Below are 21,510 nucleotides of genomic sequence, written 5' to 3'. Positions count from 1 at the left end.
CCCTGTAAGTCCTTTCAGCTGTGCTTGCTTGGCAGATTATTCCCTGGAGAAACGCGCAGACCGGGGAATTTCGGACAGCCGCGGATCTAGGACTTTCTTTCACGCATATTCGGCACGTCTCTCGGGCAGGGTATCTGGGGAATGCCACGGTGCACACTGGACACTGGACGCCGATTCACATTCAGCACGACATGGCCGTTCGCAGGCCGCTCCTGCGCATCCCCTACACCGAGGTCTTTGCAGCTCCGCGCATCATCCCGCGCCATGCCACCACCCCGTCAGCGGCCGTTGAGGCTCTCAGCGCCTTCATGACGGCACCACCCCGGCCGGGCTTGCCTTCGTCTACGGTGGTGCTGACCGGTGCCGGGCTGTCGGTGGCCAGTGGCCTGGCCGACTACCGCGGCGAGAACGGCACGTATCGGGTTAACAAGACGTACCGGCCCATCTACTTTCACGAGTTCCTGGCAAGTCACGAGGCACGCAAACGGTACTGGGCACGCAGTTTTTTGGGCTGGACGACGCTGCATGAGGCCAAACCCAACACGAGCCACTATGCTCTGCGGGACCTCGGCCGCCTTGGCTATGTACACTCGGTCATCACGCAGAACGTGGACTCCTTCCACCATGCCGCCCACCCCGACCTTCCGTCGACCGTCGAGCTGCACGGCTATCTCCGGGCCACCGTCTGCACCACCTGCTACCGCGAATACCCCCGCGATACGTTCCAGGACGAACTGGCACGGCTCAACCCCATATGGGCCGAATTCCTTGCCGACGCCATCGCGGCAGGCGCCTTTGCGCCCGAGGACCCCACCACGGAGGCGCCAGCGCGGCGCGAGCCCGCCAGTCTCTCTGCCATCCGCGGTGTTCGGACCAACCCCGACGGCGATGTGGACCTGCCGAATGCGCCATACACAACCTTCCGCTACCCGCCCTGTGCGCACTGCCTAGCCAACCCGCCAGTCGCGGACGACGGCACCACGATGGCCGTCGAGGTCGACGCGGATGGAGCGTGGGCGCTGCCCCACACTAGCAACCAGACGGACTGTGGCACCAATGTCCGGTTTCCGGGTATCTTGAAGCCGGCGGTCATCATGTTTGGCGAGAGCATCTCGCCGTCTGCCAAGCATGCCGCGGAGGCCGCCGTGGACGGGGCGGGCCGCCTTCTCGTGCTGGCTACCTCCCTTGCCACATACTCGGCATGGCGTCTGGCGAAGCGGGCCAAGGACCGCGGGATGCCCATTGCTGTTGTGAACGTGGGTGGCGTCCGGGGCGAAGACGCCTTCTTTGCTGACCTGGACGACAACCAGCCGGGCGCGGCCGGTGTCCGCGTTGAGGTACCCACGGATGCTGTGTTGCCACCACTTGTGGACGAGCTGCACAGACTAGCACCGGGCGGCGTCTACCAACAAGGCACAGGTCACGGTACCAGCCAAGTCGATCCGGCCTTGTTCAGGGATATGCTCTCATAATGATTGGGCGAATAGACCAGAAATACTGTAAATAATTTAAAAAGCATGTTTATAGTCATGGGCGTTTGCTTAATAGAAGTTGGCGGTCGATGTGATCTTGGTCGTCGAAGGGCCGCTCTGCGTGTTCTGTTGACTCGCTTCGGGAGCAGGTGCGGCTTCGGCTGTCTTCTTTTCCTGGCGTCGGAAGTTGCGGGTGACTTCGTCGCTCTCGATTTCTTTCAGGACTGTAGTGTGTGTCAGTACCGTTTGCCCGACCCCCAAACACAATAACGGTGGCCCGTCGCACGAGCTGCCTTACCCGAATCCCACTCGGCCTCCTTGGCCGGATCGCCGGTGCCCAGCGCGCTCTCCACGTCGACTTTCTCGCCCTTTTGGATGCGTTCAATCACGTCCCTCAGCAGGCCGATCTTGACGTCCGACTGCCGCATAAACGTGTCAAAGTCCTTCTTCAGCGCGATCATCTGGATGGACATGGAACCGATGAACAGAAACAAAAAGATGTAGAACGTCGCGGGGTTCCACTCCTTGGCGTTGCGCGCGTTGGAGACGGCATTGGCCACGGGCAGCGTGCCGTCCTTGCCACGGCGCAGCGGCTTCGGAACGAGCTGCTTCCAGAACGAGGACTGTGCAACTGTCGGCAGCGAGCTGTAGGATTGTCTCTGAACGGCGAGAGACATTAGCCGGGGAGATGTCAACGAAATGTGGCGCGCAGCCGCTGCGCGGAGGCCACGGATCGTTGTTGCGTTCATTTTGATAACTACCGCGGAGGATTTTGCTGGCACTTGGACGTCGACAAAGACGAAGGTCGTCGGCCGATGGGACGATGGACGTTGAACGAAACTCGCTGAAGACTTCCATCTGGAAAATTGCCGCCGTTCTCTGCCAATCGAATTGTGGAGCGTCGCGGCCTGTCTTGTTCCTTAGCGCTGGTTGCCGTGCCAACACGGGGCCGATAGTTGTTCCGCGTACAAGCAACAATACCGCCGGTGGGACCTTCCCTGTACGCGCCGTTCGGTCGGTCATGGGCATGGACGGCAGGTGCGACTCTGCCCCTGTCGCCCAACGCCCCTGCCTGAGCTGAGCTGAGCTGTTTGGACGAGCTTTGTGTGTGGCCTTTGCCTGTTTCGACTGGACTGTTTGATCACACCGAATTCACGCCTTTGCTATCTGACGACACTCGACCTTCACCTTCACGTCTTGCCCCCCTGCATCAGACGCGTGTTTTTGATTTTCTGCGTTGGAGGGTAGACTTAGACTTGTTCTCGTCAGCAATGCTATGATTAAGGATCAACCGGTTATTGCCTTTGCTTTCCTCGTTATACCCTTTTGCTTTCCTCCTCATTTTTCTTTTCTTTTGTTCTCTTCTTTTTTTATTTTCTTGTTCTGCCACAACTCTTCGCGACACTCTCATTCTGCTGGCTTGCATGGCTACCCTCCAGGCGCAGGCCGATGCTGTCCGCAACGCCGTCACATCGAGTGCCTCATGCACGCCAGCCACCGTCGTCTCTCTCAAGTCTCTCCTCCTCCCTCACGATGCCGACTCACGACAGCAAACCGCAAACACCACGACGAAGACTGCACGCGCTGCGCCCTCCTCTCGACCACCCACAGCCGCGTCGTCGCGGCCCGGAACTGCGGCAGCAAAGCGGCGACCAGCCACAGCGCGTGACGATGCCCGGCAACCCGACGTGCAACCATGCCTCTCGGCCAAGGAAAAGGCCCAGCTGGCGACACACGTCATCAATGCAGCCTTAAAGGCCCTTGCCGAAGCGGCCAAACCGACACCACCAGCGACATCACAACCAGCACCGCCACAAACACCCTCACGCGCTCAACATCTCTCGAACGGCGGCGATGAAGTGCCTCCCAAGTCGACTGCAAGGGGCGGTCTGCGTCGGTCGATGTCGACGCCCATGACACCACTTCAGCCACGCACGCTCAACCGCGTCTCGACATCACCCACAAAGGCGACCGGCAAACCTGCCGCCGCAGCACTCACTGCTGCTCAGAATGCTCAGTGCTTGGCGACGGTGGAGTGCGCACGTGTCGCGTTTTCGACTCTCAGAACATTACAAGAGACAAAAGCCGTCGCGCTCCCAGACTTTCAGCTAGAGGCGGGCATGTCCTCATTTGTGGCCAAGCTGCTCGGCTTGAACATGCTCGATCAAGCCTGCCGCGAGTTGCGTGTTCTCAAGAAGCGTCTACAGGGTACACTGTCCACGACAGCCACGGAAACCATTTCCGCTGCGGCTACCGCGCCGGCAAGGCCTACAAAGGCTTTGAAGCCAACGGCCAAGACGACAAAGTCATCTGCACAGCAGGCTGCGGCACCAGCGGCACCACCGCCGTCGACAACATCGTTGGCCGCCGACATCCTCGATTACGGAGACGTGTCTGCCTTATCTATCCCAACGATCAAGCTTATTGTGGCGTCCCAACTCCAGGCTTTACGAATCCTGGCTTCCCTCAAGAAGCCCGCACACATCGACTCCGCGTTGCCGTTTCTTCGGCGTGGCTGCAAATCGTCGCCCCTCCAACTCGTCTCTATGTGCATTACGGCCACCGCCGCGAACCCTGCAGAACTCCAAAAAATGCTGCGGCAAATGGAAACCCTCTCTCAGCTTCTCCTGGCTCTGGCGCCCAGCATATCCGGCAAGGACGATGCGACCGCAATCGAGCCGAAGCTCAGCGTGGCACCCCTTGCCGCATTGGAGTTGCAGACCCTCAGCCTCGAGACCAGACTGCGGTGCTGGACGATGGCCAAGCAGGGCTCCGCCGACGCCGACAAAGACATTTTGATGCCGCTTTCCCGATGCCTTTCGACATATGCTCGACGAAGCCGAGCTTCTGGGAAGGCACCATCGTACTCGTTTTGCCGTGCTCGCTTCGACAACATTCTCGAGCTGATCCAAGGAGGACAGTTTGCTGTGTCACGGACCTCCAAAGCGCCGTTGGCGAGCGTCTTTCAAAACCTCTGTGCGGTGGCTCGGGAAGCTGGCCACATTGACGATGCCATCCACTGGGCATCTGAGCTGTTTGGTCTCGTGAACCCCAGCGACGACTCTGCCGCAAAATGCTGCTCGACCTCTGCTCAGCTTTTGGCGCTCCAGCTCAAGAACACCGCCAAGACATATGCACAGGATAGCCAGACACTGCTCGCTGGTGTTTTGGAGGCAATCAAAGGATCCGTCAAAGGCGACACAGCAGAACTGGAGGAGCTGCTTGCTAACGTGTGCCTGGTTCGCAAGTCCGCGGTCAATGTCTTGATGAACCAAACTCAGAAAAACACAAATACGAATTCGAATGCAAATTCGAATCCCAGTACCATCGCACAGTCGTTCAAGCTTCTCCTCGAATCATTCGTCTATCAATGTCCTCGTTTCTGCCTCCGATGGCTCGGAAAACCACCCGCCGCCAAAAGCAGCACCAAAGATTTTCTCCGCTACGAGCAGCGGCGCCAGCTACTCACGCAATCCATCCGCCACACGCTTGACTCGGCTTTCGTCGTGACAAAGACCATGATCGAGGAGGGTCGCATGGTCTGGGAGCAGCTGGACTCGGTTCTCAGCGACTCGTTGACTGTTTTGGAGTACCTCGGTGACTTGAAGTCTGTCGACTCCTCTTCGTCGTACTATGTCAAAATATCCCACTTCTACTACCTCAGCTACAATGTCCTACGGCGGAAAGAAGGCGACCATGGTGACCGCGATGCCCTGAAAGCACTACGGCGCGCAATCGACTGCATCAAGAACCGGCCCGGCCCCGAGAGAGAAAAGGCGCAGCTCATCCTCAAGCTGGAGCGCATGGCAGAGCTGGCTCGTGCCACTGGTCAGATCGGAGATGCCCTGGGAGCATTGCAGTCGATCCGTTCGAGTCTGGTCGACGATGGTGCGCTGAACACGGTGACTGCGGCACTCGGAAAGCTTCCTCCAAGCCTTGCATGGACGTCGACCGACCAAGCAGATGCTCTGTCACGCACGCTGGTCTCTATTCACCGACTTGAAGAGGTCCACATGGACTGGTCGGTTGGCCTCGAGGATCTTGAGCATGCGGCGGTTCTCGAGCACCAGCTTTATTTTATCCATCTCGGTCACGGAAGTGGTAGCTCGAGCTCAAAGTCTACCCAACCGCGTGACGGGCTTGACCTGTCGCATCCTTGCGTTGAGGCGCTCCTTCGTATCTACTACCCGACGCAATTCCCGGTTCGACGGCTGCGTACTCTTCTCCGTCTCTTCTCCGCTAGCATCGACAAGCCGGACATTCTTGCTGAAATTGCACCACAAACAAAAGCCGCGCTGGGCCTCATTGAGAGTCAAGGGCTTGCTGATGATGCTTCTCTTGCTGGCTACGTGCCTCACTACAAGTCTTTGGCCACTTCTCTGGCAGGCTTTTCCGAGGGATTCCCAGACATGCATGCCTTCTACGGCTCCCTGTCGGCCTGGAAGTCCGTTCTCGAGGCAAACCCGACGCTTGCAGAGTTGGAACTTGCCATTGACGACATCTCCGAATTTCAAACGCACCTCACTTCTGTCGCTGAATTCATGCGGGCAATGGGACGCGACGCTGCCATTACACGTGTCCTGGAGCTCTCTCAGTGCCTGTCGAACATTGTCGCTGGCTCTGGCGACAGTCGGATCTACTCCTTGCAGCCTGCGCAACACTCTGCACTCGCCCTGTCTTCGCATTACCTCCGTATGGGCGACTATGCAAAGGCAGAGACGACTCTGGAGGCGATCCGCAGTCACCTTGATGGTTCCAAGACAGCTCCCATGGCAGCCACAATCAGTTTTCATCTCTCCCGCGCCGAGTACCTTATTGCGGTGGGCCGGTTCGACGAAGCGTAAGTTGACTCTGCATTTTTCTTTTGTTTATTTTTATGATTTATTCACCCGGAATATGTACTCACCACTCTGACATCGTAGAAGCCAGCAGCTGCTTGAGGCAAAGCCTGTCAGCTCCGACGGGGCTTCCCAGGCTCAAAACCAATTCAAGATGACCGGATCTCATAAAAGGAGGCTTGGTGCCCACGCTTGCTTTCTCCAGTCACTTGTCGCCCTTGAAAAGGGCGACCACTCGGTGGCTCTTCAAAATGCGAGAAACGGCGTCCGAATGCTGTTCCAGGATTGGAGCCGAATGGAAAAGACAATGGAGCGACCACCTCTTTCCGCCGATAGCTCGCTGAGTGGCGAGGATGAGAGTAGTGCTGGTATTTCGGCATTGTCGTCCGCATCAGAGGGGTCACTCAATCCCAGCCCATCTCTCCGAGGATCGTCGGACCAGGAGCAGGCATCTCCGGCCACTACGCCCGACTCATCAATGGTCTTGTCGACAGCATCAGCATCGGTTGCTTCTCCCGAGTTCTGGGCGCTGTTCCACCCTCTCTTCGACAGCATGCTTCGTCTGTCTTCGATATACGCCCACCTCGGAATGGCCCAGGAGACCATGTACTACGCCGAACAAGCACAAAAGGTCGCTACCGTTACCAATGCGTCCCTGTCGCTCGCCCAAGCCGAATCCTGGATGGCGACGGTCTGCCTCAAAGCCGGCCAACTCGACAAAGCAGCCACGTTCATCGCCCAGTCTCGGTCCCGACTGGCTAACATGGACGCGACCAACCGAAAGGCGTCACTTGCTTGCGACCTTGCTGGCCTCTACCGAGAGATGAACGACGAGAAGAACGAGCAAGAAATGATGCAGGAGGCTGAACTAATTGTGCAGCGCGTCTGTGAACTTCCGGGTACCGTGAAGACACCGGAAACCGACCCAAACCCGACGTCGACCGAGGTTACGAATACGAGAACGACGTCGGGGCGACGGACAAAGGCAGCGGCAGCGGCGGTGGCTGCACCGGCAAACTCTACGGCACGAATGCCGAGCACCCGCAAGACGGCTGCCGCAGCCAAAACGGCAAAGAAGACCGCCGCGGCGGCTCAGAGCACGGCTGCCGTCGAAACCTCTTCACAAACTGCCGTGGCTGATGCATTGGCAGAAAACCCAGCTGCCCTTGGACTCCGCACTACCCTCTTCATGCAAAAGACCATGTCCCACTTGAGCAAGAAGGATTGGACCGCGGCTCTGGCCATTTTGAGGGCCAGCGCCAGCGACGCAACTGGGACTACCTCGCCAAAGAGCCAGTCCGGCATCCTGGCAGGACACATTGCGCTTGCTGCTTGCTTGTTGGGTCACAGTACAGAACAAATGGCCCGTGATGCGGTATTCTCCGTTATCCAGGACTCGACGCTTTCGTTCCCTGCGGTTAGCAGCGGTGTTATCGCAGCGGGCGGCGATGGAGACCGCGTCTCTCTATCAAAGTCGCCAGTGGCTGTCAAAGTGAAAGGAATGGCTTCTGCTCTGGGGAAACCGACCAAGAACACGGTTGGCTTTGTGGAGATGCTGCAAGAAGCCCAAAACTGCCTCATTGAAGCCCAGGCCATTGCTACTGTTACCGGTGACTCCGTGACCCTCAACCGGATCTCGAGCATGCTCCAGAGCGCCGTGATTGTTCTTTCGGCGACGTCCTGGAGCAAACCGCGTGCTCTGGGTCACCCTGGCTACGCCAGCTGCTCTGTCGAGCTGGCGCGTAACATGACATGGAAGCGGGAACGGCGGGCTGTTCTTGTTGAGAAGGCTATGCTGACGAAACAGGAGATTTCGGGTGAGGCATCTTGGTGGCCCGCAGTGGCACCGACGTCGGCAACCGCCGTGACAGCCGTCTCACCTACCGGCAGCTTGAGTGGTGGCACACCGAGGCGTCCTAGCTTTACGGCCGGTGTGTCCAAGATTACCGATATCCACATCAGCCGGTTCCAGCGCGACTACATTGACATTATCCCCAAAGACTGGAGCGTGGTTTCCATGGCGCTCAGCGAGAACAAGCACGACCTGTGCATTACGAAGCTCCAAGCTGGCCAGAGCCCCTTTGTCATCCGCCTCCCCCTGGAGCGCGCAATTTCACGCGACGCCGACAACGAAGTGTTCAACTACCAGCAGGGCCGGGCCGAGCTTCTTGAGATTGTGAAGTCCATCAACGACAGCTGCCACGGGGCCCGCGACATGACTGTCAAGGGGGCCAAGTCGTGCTGGTGGACAGAGCGTGAAGGCCTCGACAACCGCCTGAAGGAGCTTCTCGACAACGTGGAGCAGATTTGGCTCGGTGGATTCCGCGGCATCTTCTCTCAGCACGTGCGGCGGCCAACTCTGTTTGCACGGTTCCAAAAGACGTTCCAAGGCATCCTCGACAAGCACCTGCCATCCCGCCGGTCTCCCGCGCGTGGCAAGAAGCGGACTGGCAAGACAGCGGCGTCTTCGTCTGCGGCTGCGTCATCGACACGGGTGGCTCTAGATCCCCGTGTTCTGGACCTCTTCATCGGCCTTGGCGACGCAACGACGGAGGGCTGTGATTTCGACGATGTTCTTGACGACCTGCTGTACTTTGTGGTGGACATTCTACAATTCCATGGCGAGCACAATGCCTACGACGAGATTGACTTCGACTCCATGGTGGTGGAGACCTTTGACGCGCTCTTTGCTTACCACTCCGCCATTCACGACGGTCAGGCTCGGAGCTCGGCGACGGCGGCCGGCGAACCGAGCGATCACCTCCATAGCATTCTCGTGCTCGACAAGTCACTCCACGTCTTCCCATGGGAGTCGCTTCCGTGCATGAAGGAGCTGGCCGTGTCGCGCGTGCCATCTCTCGCCTGTCTTCGACGCCTGATCCTTGAGCAGCAACAGCAAAATCCCACAGACGCGGACGAGCTTAGAGAGCCACCGGAAGCCAATCGTCCCAGCGGACACCGCGCATCGCTTGCGTCGGGCGCCTACATGCTCAACCCATCGGGCGACCTGCCGTCGACAGAGGCCACGTTCGACGGCCCGCTGACGTTGAACGTCCGTGGCGCGTCCTGGAGCCGCATTGTGGGGCGCACACCGACGGAAGACGAGTTCGAGGCAATCCTCCGCGACAAGGACGTATTGCTGTACTTTGGCCACGGCAGCGGCGCGCAGTACATCCGCGGCCGGACAGTGCGGAAGATGGAACGGTGCCGCGCGACGACTCTTCTGATGGGGTGCAGCTCAGCGGGGCTCAACTACAACGGGGAGTTTGAGCTGCACGGCCCCGTCTGGGACTACATGCTGGCCGGGTGCCCTGCCGTGGTGGGCACGCTGTGGGACGTGACCGACAAGGACATTGACCGTTTCGCTGGGCAGGCGTTTGAGGCGTGGGGCCTCGTGCCCCAAGGCACCTTTGAGGAAAAGGACAAGGCGGGAAAGCGGACTGGGCCCTCGACCTCGACCAAAAAACGCAACGCGAGCCCGTCGTCGCGCGCTGCGACGGCATCGTTGGTGGAAGCGATTGTGTACGCACGCGACGCGCCTCGATTCCGGTATTTGACCTCGGCGGCCGTGTGCGTGTATGGCATTCCGGTGTACCTGCAATGAGAGTCACCCAGTTCACGCCACATGCAAATTTCGAATCATGCAGCATACAACCAGCCACCCGGGCATTTGCTTCTTCCGGGCTTCCTCAATTAGTCCATCGAGTCACACATACAGCCGAATCGAGACTACGCCAAGAGAAGAAAAGAGTCGACGACATTAGCCGGTGACAAGGAAGGAGGGAGGTTGCCATATGGTGTGGAGTGGGGCCTTACAGACAAACGACACGGGAAGATGCAAGCAAGCATGCCCACATCGGCGACAGAAAGGGGGGGGGGGGCACACACAAGTCTGGAAGAGTACGAGGTGGCACACATCATGTAGAGAGCTTCGAGGTGGGTTTTGTTTTTTATATTGTTTGAGCGAGGACCGACATTGGGCATATTTTTGGGTGTTTTGGATTGGAAGCATTGTGCACACTTTGGGTTGGCTTTCTTTTCTTTTCGCTGCTTTTTTGTATATTTTCATACCCATTACAGCATGGCCTTTTGGACCTCATTTTAATTTCTTGTTCAAGTTTCCAGCTCTTGCATCTCGCGTATTTGTACTGCGATCCCTTCTGTTGTTGTGTGTCATGTGGCAGCGAGTTCGACAAGAGGAGATGCAGTTGCGTTTAAGACACCATAAACAACAGATGACGAAAAAGTTCTGGCCCAGTTAGCCATCCATTCTGTTGTATCCCTGCTGATCTTTTATTCTTCCTTTTTGCCAGGTAGTATCCCTGTCCAAGACACGCCTGGGGGCAATAAATAGAAACAAGAAACTCGACGAAGGCGGTTGGTGGAATCCGGGGTAAACCAACAAACCTGATACCCGTCTCTCTACCCTGGGCTCTCATTTCGTGCAGCCCGCAATCCGGCACACCAATATTCTGCATATGCAGCTTTCTCGTCGCCCCCCCGCACGGCCTTTTTGTTATGAAGTCGGACCGTCAACGACTCGGGGGGCCTGTGCGGAACATTCCAAGTATGTCCTTTCGTCCTTATTGTTTTCCGTATTGGTTTTTTTGGACGCGAAGGAAAATGAGAAAACGCCACAGCGTAATTTATTTAAGATCAAAAACAGGGGCAGGAAGAAGCCCTTCCGGACTCCATTGGCTCAGGAGATAGACTAATAAACAAGGTGCTTGATACAGTTGTCCGCTGAAGGCTGTCTCGAAGCTAGAGACGTATTGGTGGAACGGCGGCGCATCGGACCATGTATAAGAATCGTGTTCTGCACCAACGACGCACCGCCTTATCGTAGGACACAAGAAAGGTTGCATTTCGAGATACACAAGGAGCGACATCGTGCAACAAGCGTTCATGCGCAACAGTCGTGTACAACAACAGCGCCTCGTTCAACGCATGCAAATGTTGCATTTTTGACGTGCTGGGCGCACACGTTGCGTCTGGCAAGATGGGCGGAGGCAAACTGGAGGCAACACAGTAATGACTTTACTTGTGGTCCCAGGTCTTTGGCAGGCCTGACGAGGTCACCCTATTTTGGGATGGCGCCTGCCTGCTTTTTTGAAACAGTAAAAGCCGAGGATCACAAGGTACAAACGACACGTCAATGGCGATGCAGCACAACGTGAGATCGACGCACCCATCCCAATCTGCTTGTGAAACCTTTTTTTATTCTTTTTTCTTTCTTTCTTTCTTTTTTTTGGCATGCGGAGTGTTTTTGATTGTCATAGTCAAAGGGCAAGGGACAGCAGAAAGGGGCGTGGACAATGATGATAAATACGGGCGGGATGCAAACATGCTTATATGCCTCATTGCCAACAAGTCATCTCGATTGTGAGACATTTTGAGGAGAGCTTGGGGGCGCAAAATAAAAAGGAGGACTACGAGCCACGAGTCGCGCATGAGGCCAGAGAGTGAATATTATATGCCTCTCCTCTCGTTGTGTCTTTGGCTATCTTTTGTCTCGAGCCTCAGGAAACGGCTATACATGGGCACTGAGCAGCGTGTTGAGTCCTGCCGTCGTCTGATAAAATAGGAGCGGGAAGCATACAGTGGCACACTGAAAACTGAACCGGGGACTATAATGGCGAGCGTAAAGCTCCGAGAAGAAAAGGTGAAAGGCGCAACATACAGGGGCAAAGAAGAGTCAGGGGAAAATAGGAAAACAAAATGAGAAAGGCAACACATAAATTGTGTCAATGGCGGCCCGCGAGTAGCTGCGCAACGACCGGTAGGAAATGCGGAAGGAGTAGTACGGTTAAGTTCGCTTATGGGTGAATTGGACAAAAACAAACAGCTGTCTAAATGAAGTATAAAAGAGCTGTGTATATATTATAGATATATATATGCACATCTCTTTATGCTCCGCGAGTGGGTACCTCTTTTTATATTGATATTCTAGTAAAAGAAGCCTCCGTGGAACGACTCGTCGAAGCTTCGGATGCATTCTCGCGACAATGCCATGACCACGACTCCAAGAACAAAAGGCGAGGAGGGGTATGGCTCTCATTTTATCCTGAGAAGAGGTGTGGTATTGACGTGTTTTGTAGATTGGCCTGTATATTTATTTGATATACTGCATGGTACAGGTATAGACTGCATTTTGTGGAGAGTCAGCCTTGCTTTTGCCCGTCTCGATCAAGAGGGCGTCGCTATTAGGCGAGGCTGGCTTGGCCGGATCGACTGCACGACATCTGCGAGATCGAGAAATGCGACTAGGCCTCACAGGCAACCTAAAATTGACGTTGTAGCAACTGTCTGCATTGAAAACGTAGGGAGAAATACGACCATACGCTGTAGCCCAGACCTGGGTCGTCCCAAGCTTAGCCGGCAGCCGGACACCTTCCCCCCGCCTTTCTTTGGTAGACCATGGGCGACATTCCCGGATGACGGCGCGTGATGAACATGCGCGCCCAGTTTGTCCTCGCCGCTGCCCACTATCATATCTGCGACTCGACGAGTTGGCAGCGGGCAACCGTTCGTCCTCGGTGGCACAGTTTATTTCGAGTCAGAAGGTGTGGCAGAGTTGATGGTTGATGGGTCCCGGACGGCCGGAGACCGTTCGATGCTGCAGTCATGCATCCAACCATGGGCGGCGGCGTCATAAGAGTCAAAAGGCAACATGAAAAGATGTCGGCTGCCGGCACGGCTGCCGGCCATGAAGCGTTTTGTGTGTGTGCTTGTGCGAATACACCTCTCACACGGCGCGTCGCAGCGCGATGCAAGTTGAGCCGCATCACACTGACTGCTCTACCTGCCTGCTCAAGGGTTTGGTACTCTGTACGACTGGCCCTGTTTGTGGGTCACTGGTAATGCACGCATGGCACTGGATCGGAGAGTAAAATGACCGAGAAACCACAACTTGCAAAACACTGGCATCAACCATTCTTTGGCGGATTTTGGTAGTCAGTAAACTGATGGCCATCCTCTACCATTTTCCTGTTTTCATTGGCAGGATCGCTTCTACCTTTGCTTGGCCCGTCTGGCTTCTTGGTTTCTGGTTTCCTGCGCTTCTTTCCCTTTTTCGGGGACTAATGGCACCATGTTATCCCGCTGTTAAGCAGCGGCGGGCGACTTCGGCCAGAGCGGGTCGTTCTCGCCCACTCGCAAGTCATACCTTGCATGGGACCTACGTAGACAACGCACTTGCGTCATGTGATGATGTCGTAGAGCCTTGCTACCTTGGGTGAGGGTTTTTTGATTTTTGTGCAGTCCATATAAAGGTCGACCAGCAGGAAGGCGCTCGGCACGGCTCGGACTGTGTCGCGACTCGCTCTTGCCATTGCAGTTGGCGATCTCAGAAGTGCTCCTGCCTTTGTAGCTACCGACTGGAAATAAGTGGGTCTTGACGGAATAGTTGAGAACTCCTTCAAACTGTCACAACTCAGGCACTGGACTTTTGACACCACAAAGTATGTGCCATTGACAGGAGTGTCTTACTCTTTTGCTCGCCTGGCAATAGACGCCGTATGTCGTACTGGGAGGGCGAATCATTATCAGTCTCTCGTGCCCCTTTTGTCGTTGGGCACGTGCCCATCAAGCCAAGAGACACCAAAGACTGCAAAGCCATGCCTGCTTCGTATTACCTTTACGCTGAGACAGTCTCGACAGCAACGGACGCGTGCTGTTCCTAACAAGGCGGGGGGAGACAACAGACAAAACCGAGGCGGAACGCACCACGGCGGCACTGATATGTCGCAGAGGGCCACCAGGTTGGACGCACCCAAGCCAAGCACTCATTAGTAAAGCATGATTTATTCTCCGGTCGGTCGATTCTCGGTATTCTCCATGACGTTTAATTGGCGGGAGGGGAAAACACTGCGTCGCAATCTGTGTTCTGACAGCGTCCTTTGGCATCCTTGGCTCCACCCATTTAGTCCCCCGTGTTTTTCTCGCCGTACGCGCCTTCCCGGCCTGCCACTCTGACTACTGCTCCTTCCTCGGCCAGGCAGCTAAGGAGTATTACGATGTACGCCCACAGCGTATAATGGCTGCCAACACGCACCGGCCGATTTGTAGAATGAAGCAACGGATACGAACTGCGTTCAGAGGACTCTCATCGATGCTGCCATTGTCGAGCCTTGTGGTTGCAGTCGACTTTGGGGCACAACAGATCGCTCCCTGTCGTAGGACACGAAACTGGCAGAACGTCCAGATGTGGCGTAGCGCCCTGTGGAGAAGGAGCGTCCCCCTCCCTCCTTCCTTCTCCACAACATGGGGTAAATTCATTCTCCATAGCCTTTTATTTTCAGCGAAGTTGGTCACCTGCGGTTCCGTCGGTCTGGATGTAATAGTAGATTTCGTCAGTGTGCTCTCATTCCTCTTATTGCTTCCTTTTGCTTTTTGCTTTTTGCATACTTCCCCGCCCTTCTTCATTTTTTCTTTCTTTGCACAGCTCTTTCCGTCACAAATAGATCGGCGGCGTGAAGCCCTGTCGCGCCTGCCTTTCTGGTAATACAAAGCGTGCCTTCCGTCCCATGTCAATGTTAGCTCTTGCCATTCCCCAATTCTACCATGAAGAGGGGTCCGCTTAAACGCCGCCACCAGTTGGTTTATTTTACTTTATGTTACCGTATTCAGCCCTCATGGCGTAGCCTGTCGTACAGCCAGCCCTCTGCTCTCCTCTCTGTTATTGTAGGGCTTTGGTTATGATAGACTGGCCGCATTATGAGTAGTGATTATTAACTGCTATGCTCCTCAGAACGGAAAGCACAGATTTGACTGTGCCCCCCTTCGCTCTTTCCGTCTGTTGCTCCATTTGGCCCAGTGCTCCTTCCTATGCCTCATGCTGTGCAAGAACACTCCTGCCATCATTGTTTTGAACTGAACCAGTGTCCTATGCGCTTTCCTTTTTCTGTCTCTTGCTGTTTCCTCTTCGAACACACCGTAGCCCCTTTTGAATTGTTGTCGTTTTTTCGATTTCTCGATCTCCTACTTTTGTCACCGGCTTCGTTTTTGACTCTTTCTTTTGTAGTCATTCTTCCCCCTTTCCGGGGTCTTTTTGCCTCTATTTTGCCTTATTCGTTCTTCTCCGCTCTCCTCATCTTTAATTTGCACGTCTGGGGACATTTTCCTTTATCTCTTTTATCTCTCCAGCATCTCTTCTCCCAACTACCTCGTTTCTATCCCTCTATTTTCCTCCCCTTGTCCAAACATCCTCTGCTTTGATCTCTTGCCATCAACAACATAAGCCACCCACTTCGACCTCAATCTCCGACTGCCACCCTTGCCAAGGCACAAATTTTGCTGAAACAAAGCACCGGGCAGCTTGGTTGCCTGGCTCTCTCCAACGTCCAACAGGCTGGCGATAAATTCGTACTTCTGCGTCATTGCGTCTTTGCTTCTGGTCTTGGCCCCGAGCAGTCCCTGCATCACCATTCGATACGCCGCCCCAGGCACATGCTCTCGACATCCCGCGTCGTTCGCTCCACAGCCCGCCTTCGCCCACCCGCACCCCATTTCCCTTTTGGCCTCAAGAGCGGTACGCAGTGCTGGACAGAGACACAAAAGTACCAACGTCGCTCGCACCATTGCCACACTTTGTCCCAAGGCGCGCGCGGTGCTCCCGCAAACACAACGGCCTCGACGGCATTCTCCACTGTGCCTGCCAACGCCCCAAAGACGATCGTTTTTCTATTGCTCCTCGCCCTCCAGTACAAGTCCGATCTGTGTCGAGCCGCGCGTGTCCGGCCGTTGAATACTCCTCGGCCGTTTGTCCTCGTCCACCGACTCCCCTGTGCTTCGACTGTCCCAAAGCGACGCCTACCGAACGCGGCGCCTTTTTTTTTTTTTTTTTTTGGTCCACGATTTAACATCAGTTGGCCCTGGGTTCTGGCTTGGCGCCCTTGTTTGCCTCTGCCAGCCAACCCCGGTTTCCGTGATCGACTATTACTGGCAACAGCTTGCGCTTTGCTCCACACTGTTTTCAATCCTGGGGCTCCTCCGCTCGGCCAGGGCTCTCCAACTGTCTAAACTTTTTCCTGTCTAGTTTAGCTCCGTTGCAGCTCGCTCATCTTCATACATTCTATGGTTTCTCTCTATTCCTTTGTTCAACTTTCCTCTCTTTTCCCTTTTTTCGCCGCATTTGCGATTTCCTTGCGCAGTTCCCTGCATTTTTGGCGACAACTATCACGTCTGCTACTCGTTGGCCAACCCGTCTGACTCTGCGCCGCCTAGTACATCGCCTTCCGTCCAACGCGTCCAGCATTTTTCCCTCACGCCCTCTTTTGCTCGCTTGCTCCCCCCTCTCTCTCCAGCCTCCTTTCCACTGCAATATTTCTCCCAAACGAGTCCAGACTCGTCCTCGAGTGTCGCTGTTCGCCCACCTTCCCGCCTTCCTCCTTTTTTTCTCCCTGATACTGGCAGCCTTATCTCACCGCCCGCTGTTCATCTTTCCGACGTTTCTGTTCTGCTGAGGCAGCGACTCGTTCTCGCGCCGATCAACAGCCTTTGAGTTTGGCGCACAAGCAGTGTCGGCATACGGATTACACCCATCGAGACAGCAACCAGACAGGTCGCTGTCCGACATACAATCACGCGGCGTTCCAATACAACGAGCAAGCACGACTTCCTGAAAGCTTGACACCTACGCGCATTTATTGTTGTTTTCGGTTTGTTTGAAAATTGTCGGGCAATTTATTTTGGGCGTACCTGAGTACTTTGTCTCTTTTGGCCGCGAGTCTTGAACACTCCTTCTACACATTCTCGCACAAATCCCAACGGCTTCGACAACTTCAACTGGTTTTCCCACAGCCCCGTCAACACTTCTGTACTATCACGGACTCCGTTGACGGCCTCCTACAGCTAACTGGCACGGAATCTGCAAAGGCATTGGAAGGACGCAATGGCCTTTTTTGTTTCGACTTCTTAACCGGTACCGTTCCTCCAAATAGCATCCAAGAACAAGTTTCTACCGATCGGCCTGCATCACACCTTCTGACCGGAGAAGCTGTGCAATACCTAGCCGACAGTCAACCCGCAAACGACACGAGCGCGGCACGCACAGACTGCAGAGTCGAAAAAGTCCAAAAAATTCGAATAAGTCGTTGCCGGGGATCGATTGTTGTGTTTGCATTTGCGGATCCGCTGCGACGAGGCGCCTTCGACGATCGAGCCTGTCGCGATACGGCATACATTCGTACTGGAATTGCTTATCGATTCCGATGCATACTGCATAACCAAACCGAATTTCTCCCTGCATCTTCAAAGTTAAACCACCCGTTACCGTCTTGTATTCCGGCGCTACCTGGCTGCCGATGAATGACGACGGCGGCATCCTGGCCCCGGACCAGCTTACACTGGGCGTGACAGTCGACAACTCCACCCCATCAACTGCTGCCGTCGTGACCATGGATCCTGCAGCTGGCGCCGGCCAAGATGCTGGCAACGTTGACGCGGGCATGATCGAGGTCGCCTCTCCGCGTTTCGATGACTTTCAATTTTCGCCCTACCCGGGCTTGAACGATGACGGCAACACGATCGTTGCCCTCACAGATGACTCTACAAATTTGTTCGCATCACCATCGCCCGCATCTGTGCTCCCTGGGGGTGCACTTGTCGACAGCACGGACGCGGCAGTCTTGGAGACGGGGCCCGCCGCCCCCAACACTGCCGAACCTGCTCTGACCGAGACCGGAAAGCAGCAGCCGACAGCAGCCGAACCTGGCGGACCAAAGACGAAGCCGAAAACATCAAGCACGACCAAAGCCGCCAAGGCGAAACCATCCTCTTCACAGACCCAGGACGACAACGCGTCATCCAAGTCATGCCAAGCTGGTACGGAAGAGGCTGCATCCGACGATGGCAGCCAAGGTAGCAGCGAACATGACCACGGGGCGTCCTTGCTGGAAGAGCCCATCTCAGATGAGTTTGGCCTGGTACTGAATGATCCGGCCTCCATGGAGGTGCGCGGGGCTGGTGGTAGTGGTAGCGGCAGTGGAGGCCACCGTCCATCGTTCTTAGGCAAGGACGAAAGAACGGGCAGTGCTGACGCCACCCCAGCGTGGAGCGAGCTCAAGACCAAGGCGGGAAAAGAGCGCAAGCGGCTCCCTCTTGCCTGCATAGCTTGTCGCAGGAAGAAGATCCGGTGCTCTGGCGAGAAGCCTGCCTGCAAACATTGTCTGCGCTCCCGCACCCCATGTGTCTACAAAGTCACGGCCAGAAAGGCAGCACCCCGCACCGACTACATGGCCATGCTCGACAAACGCCTCAAGCGCATGGAAGACCGCATTATCAAGATCGTCCCCAAGGCTGAGCAGGACCCCGCAGTTATGACATCGGTTAACCGTGCTGTGGTCAAGCCGGGTATCCCAGGAGCGGGCGCATCAGGCGCCACTAACGGGACGGCCTCCGTGTCTGGTGCGTCCAGCGGAAAGGGCTCTTCGAGCAAGAAGCGTGTGGCCGACGAGGCGTTTGGGCCCGAGCTGGATCATTGGGCTCGCATCGGCTCCAAGAACCGGACCGGCAGCGTGGCTCGCCCGCATACCATGCTCTTACAGCAGGAATCTGAAGAGAACAAGCTGTTCCAAGAAGGCGCCGACGCTCTTCCGTCCCGCGAACTGCAAGAGCACCTGGCGGAGGTGTTCTTTGAAAACATTTACGGCCAAGCTTACCATCTCCTCCATCGGCCGAGCTACATGCGGAAACTAAGGTACGCTGCCAACGGTTCTCAATTTCTCTTGACTTTTATGCTACGACGTGCTAGTAATAGCTAATTCTTTATGACGTTTAGTGCTGGGACATTACCTCCTGTCTTAATCCTTTCTGTCTGTGCTGTTTCGGCTCGTTTTTCGCCGCACCCTGTTTTTGGAAATGTGCCCAACTTTCTGCGGGGGGAAGAATGGGCCTTGCATGCGCGTGAAATTGTGACACGGCGATACGAGTGGCCGAATATCACCATTTTGACGTGCCTCCTCATTCTGGGTCTTCATGAATTCGGTACCTGCCACGGCGGTCGCAGCTGGGCGCTTGGCGGCCAGGCCATTCGCATGGCCTTTGCCCTGCAGCTCCACAAAGACCTCGAGCGCGACCCATTTCCTCTTCCGGGCGGTGCACCGTTGAGCTTTATCGACCGTGAAATTCGACGACGGACAATGTGGGCGTGCTTCCTGATGGACCGGTTTAATTCCTCTGGAACAGACCGCCCGACGTTTGTCAAAGAAGAGTCGGTGAAGATTCAACTGCCCATCAAGGAGAAATATTTTCAGCTGGACATGCCTGGCTCGACAGAGAATCTGGCCGGCCAGCCCGTGACACCGACAGCGGCCGACATGGGAACCGACGACGGCCAGCTCTTTGACGCCAAAGACAACATGGGGGTGGCGGCATACATGATCCGGGCCATCGCTGTCTGGGGCCGTGTTATCAACTACCTCAACCAGGGCGGCAAGGAGCTGGACCCGCACCCTATGTGGAGCCCCGAGTCCGGCTACACGAAGCTTGCCAAGCAAGTTGACGAGATGCTCTCGAGCTTGCCGCCGTCCCTGACCTTTTCGACCGAGAATCTGCAGCTGCACGAAGCCGAGGGCATGGCAAACCAGTTTTTGTTTCTGCACATTGCGATCCACCAAAACATTTTGTTTATGAATCGCTTTGCCGTGTCGTCGCCCACTGGAAACTCGATGCAGGACGCTGTCCCCAAGTCCTTTGTCACCAAGGCTGGCGCAAAGGCCTTTGCCGCTGCCAACCGCGTATCCGAACTCCTCAAAGATGCCGAGAGCTTCCTCGTCGCCGCTCCCTTTGTCGGGTACTGTGCATTCTTGTCCAGCACTGTCCACATCTTTGGCATCTTCTCTGGCAACCCGGCCATGGAGGCGCCGTCGAAGCGCAACCTCGCCACCAATGTCAAGTTCTTGTCCAAAATGAAGCGCTACTGGGGCATGTTTCACTTCATGGCCGAGAACCTGAGAGAGCAATACCGGTCGTGCGCGGATGCGGCGCGTCAAGGCACCCCTGCCAACGAGAACGCAGCTGCATCGTCACCCATCTTCCAGTACGGCGACTGGTTCGACCGGTACCCCCACGGCGTGTCGAATTCCGACTTTGGCGACGCGGCCTCATATAAGAAGAAGGAAAGGGGGGACGATGCCGTGCTCGAGCAAAAGCCCGAGCTGCACACGGTAGAGGAGTTCTTTGTTGCTGTGGCCCCGCAAAATGCAGACGGTCACGCCGGAGCAGGTGCTGGTGGCGGTGCAAACGGCAACCAGCCCGGACGAGACGGAGCTGCGGCTGGTGGCAGGACGGGCTCAAACGCAAAGAGAAAGTCCGTGGCTAAGAAGGGATCGAGCAGTGCGGTGTCGTCTCGTACCACGGAACAGCAGCCAGTCGACCCGGGTATGGCCGATCTTGGGGTAGGAAACCCGGATGCTCTCCAGCAACAGCAGCAGCAGCAGCAGCAGCAACAACAACAGCAGCAACATCACGCAGCACTCCAGCAACAGAATCACCCCCGGGCCCAAGGTATGCATCATGGACGGCACTTTTCGGGCTCACTGAGCGGACAATCGGGAGCGCCAACCAATTTCAACCCGATGCCCATGCCACAGTCGCAGGCTGCCGCATCCTTCCATCCGGTTAATGTCAACCCCTTTGCGCATCCTCACCACCCACAACAGCAGCAACAGCAGCAGCAGCAGCAAGCCTTCTACCAACCTGACCTGCTGGCACTGTCCCTGGCACAGCAAAACGGTGGCATCATGCCACAACTCGACCGTCAACTTGTCTTTGGCGCCTACGGTGGTAGTCTGGATGTTACTGGCGCTTCCGCTATAAATGGCGGACACGGTCCATTGGATAGCATGGGTTGGGATGCCTCCGGCTCAGGAGGTGGCAGCGGCCGTCAAAGAGGAAGCGGTCAGGGCGCGGGACAAATGGCTGGCGGAAGTGATCATGCTGTGCCTTCCGGCGTCGCTGTGATGCATCCATTTGGCCATCCGCAGGAGCAGTCGTCGGCGTGGTTCATGCCCTTTAACATGGAGCCTCCCGAAATGGGCCAAGACCTGTCCGGCATGAGCGGTTTGGACCAGTTTGCCGGCATCTTTGGTAACAACAACGTGGCACCTGGAGGTGGCAACGGCGGCCTCGGCGGCCTGCACCATGGCAGTGGATAGAGAACCTGTCCATGGAACAGGCTTGTTATACGCCTATTCAGTACC

The 21,510-nt window shown here is 56.0% G+C and overlaps 5 protein-coding genes across 5 annotated transcripts; 3 read left to right on the top strand and 2 right to left on the bottom strand.

The window, feature by feature from the left end:
- Positions 1-191: 191 nt before the first annotated feature.
- SPSK_09319 (SIR2 family histone deacetylase) lies at positions 192-1,472 on the top strand (the record flags this gene model as incomplete). Its single annotated transcript, XM_016735893.1, has 1 exon — positions 192-1,472. The coding sequence occupies one exon, from the start codon at positions 192-194 to the stop codon at positions 1,470-1,472; it is 1,281 nt and encodes a 426-aa protein (XP_016588520.1).
- A 69-nt stretch (positions 1,473-1,541) lies between these two features.
- Positions 1,542-2,221, bottom strand: SPSK_09808 (uncharacterized protein; the record flags this gene model as incomplete). The annotated part of the gene is made up of 2 exons (XM_016736378.1): positions 1,542-1,696; positions 1,771-2,221. 2 exons carry the CDS (start codon positions 2,219-2,221, stop codon positions 1,542-1,544), a joined length of 606 nt encoding a protein of 201 aa, XP_016588519.1.
- A 675-nt stretch (positions 2,222-2,896) lies between these two features.
- On the top strand, positions 2,897-9,914 carry SPSK_08265 (separase; the record flags this gene model as incomplete). Its single annotated transcript, XM_016734870.1, has 2 exons — positions 2,897-6,312; positions 6,395-9,914. The coding sequence occupies 2 exons, from the start codon at positions 2,897-2,899 to the stop codon at positions 9,912-9,914; spliced, it is 6,936 nt and encodes a 2,311-aa protein (XP_016588518.1).
- Positions 9,915-15,469: 5,555 nt separating this feature from the next.
- Positions 15,470-15,688, bottom strand: SPSK_10214 (uncharacterized protein; the record flags this gene model as incomplete). The annotated part of the gene is made up of 1 exon (XM_016736759.1): positions 15,470-15,688. The coding sequence occupies one exon, from the start codon at positions 15,686-15,688 to the stop codon at positions 15,470-15,472; it is 219 nt and encodes a 72-aa protein (XP_016588517.1).
- A 1,925-nt stretch (positions 15,689-17,613) lies between these two features.
- SPSK_08351 (uncharacterized protein) lies at positions 17,614-21,465 on the top strand (the record flags this gene model as incomplete). Its single annotated transcript, XM_016734951.1, has 2 exons — positions 17,614-19,007; positions 19,089-21,465. The coding sequence occupies 2 exons, from the start codon at positions 17,614-17,616 to the stop codon at positions 21,463-21,465; spliced, it is 3,771 nt and encodes a 1,256-aa protein (XP_016588516.1).
- Between the last annotated feature and the right edge of the window lie 45 nt (positions 21,466-21,510).

Source organism: Sporothrix schenckii, assembly GCF_000961545.1.
Source record: "Sporothrix schenckii 1099-18 chromosome Unknown Cont44, whole genome shotgun sequence".
NCBI lineage: Eukaryota > Fungi > Ascomycota > Sordariomycetes > Ophiostomatales > Ophiostomataceae > Sporothrix > Sporothrix schenckii.
The sequence above is the reverse complement of the archived record's forward strand: the minus strand, read 5'-3'. Positions and strand labels throughout refer to the sequence as shown.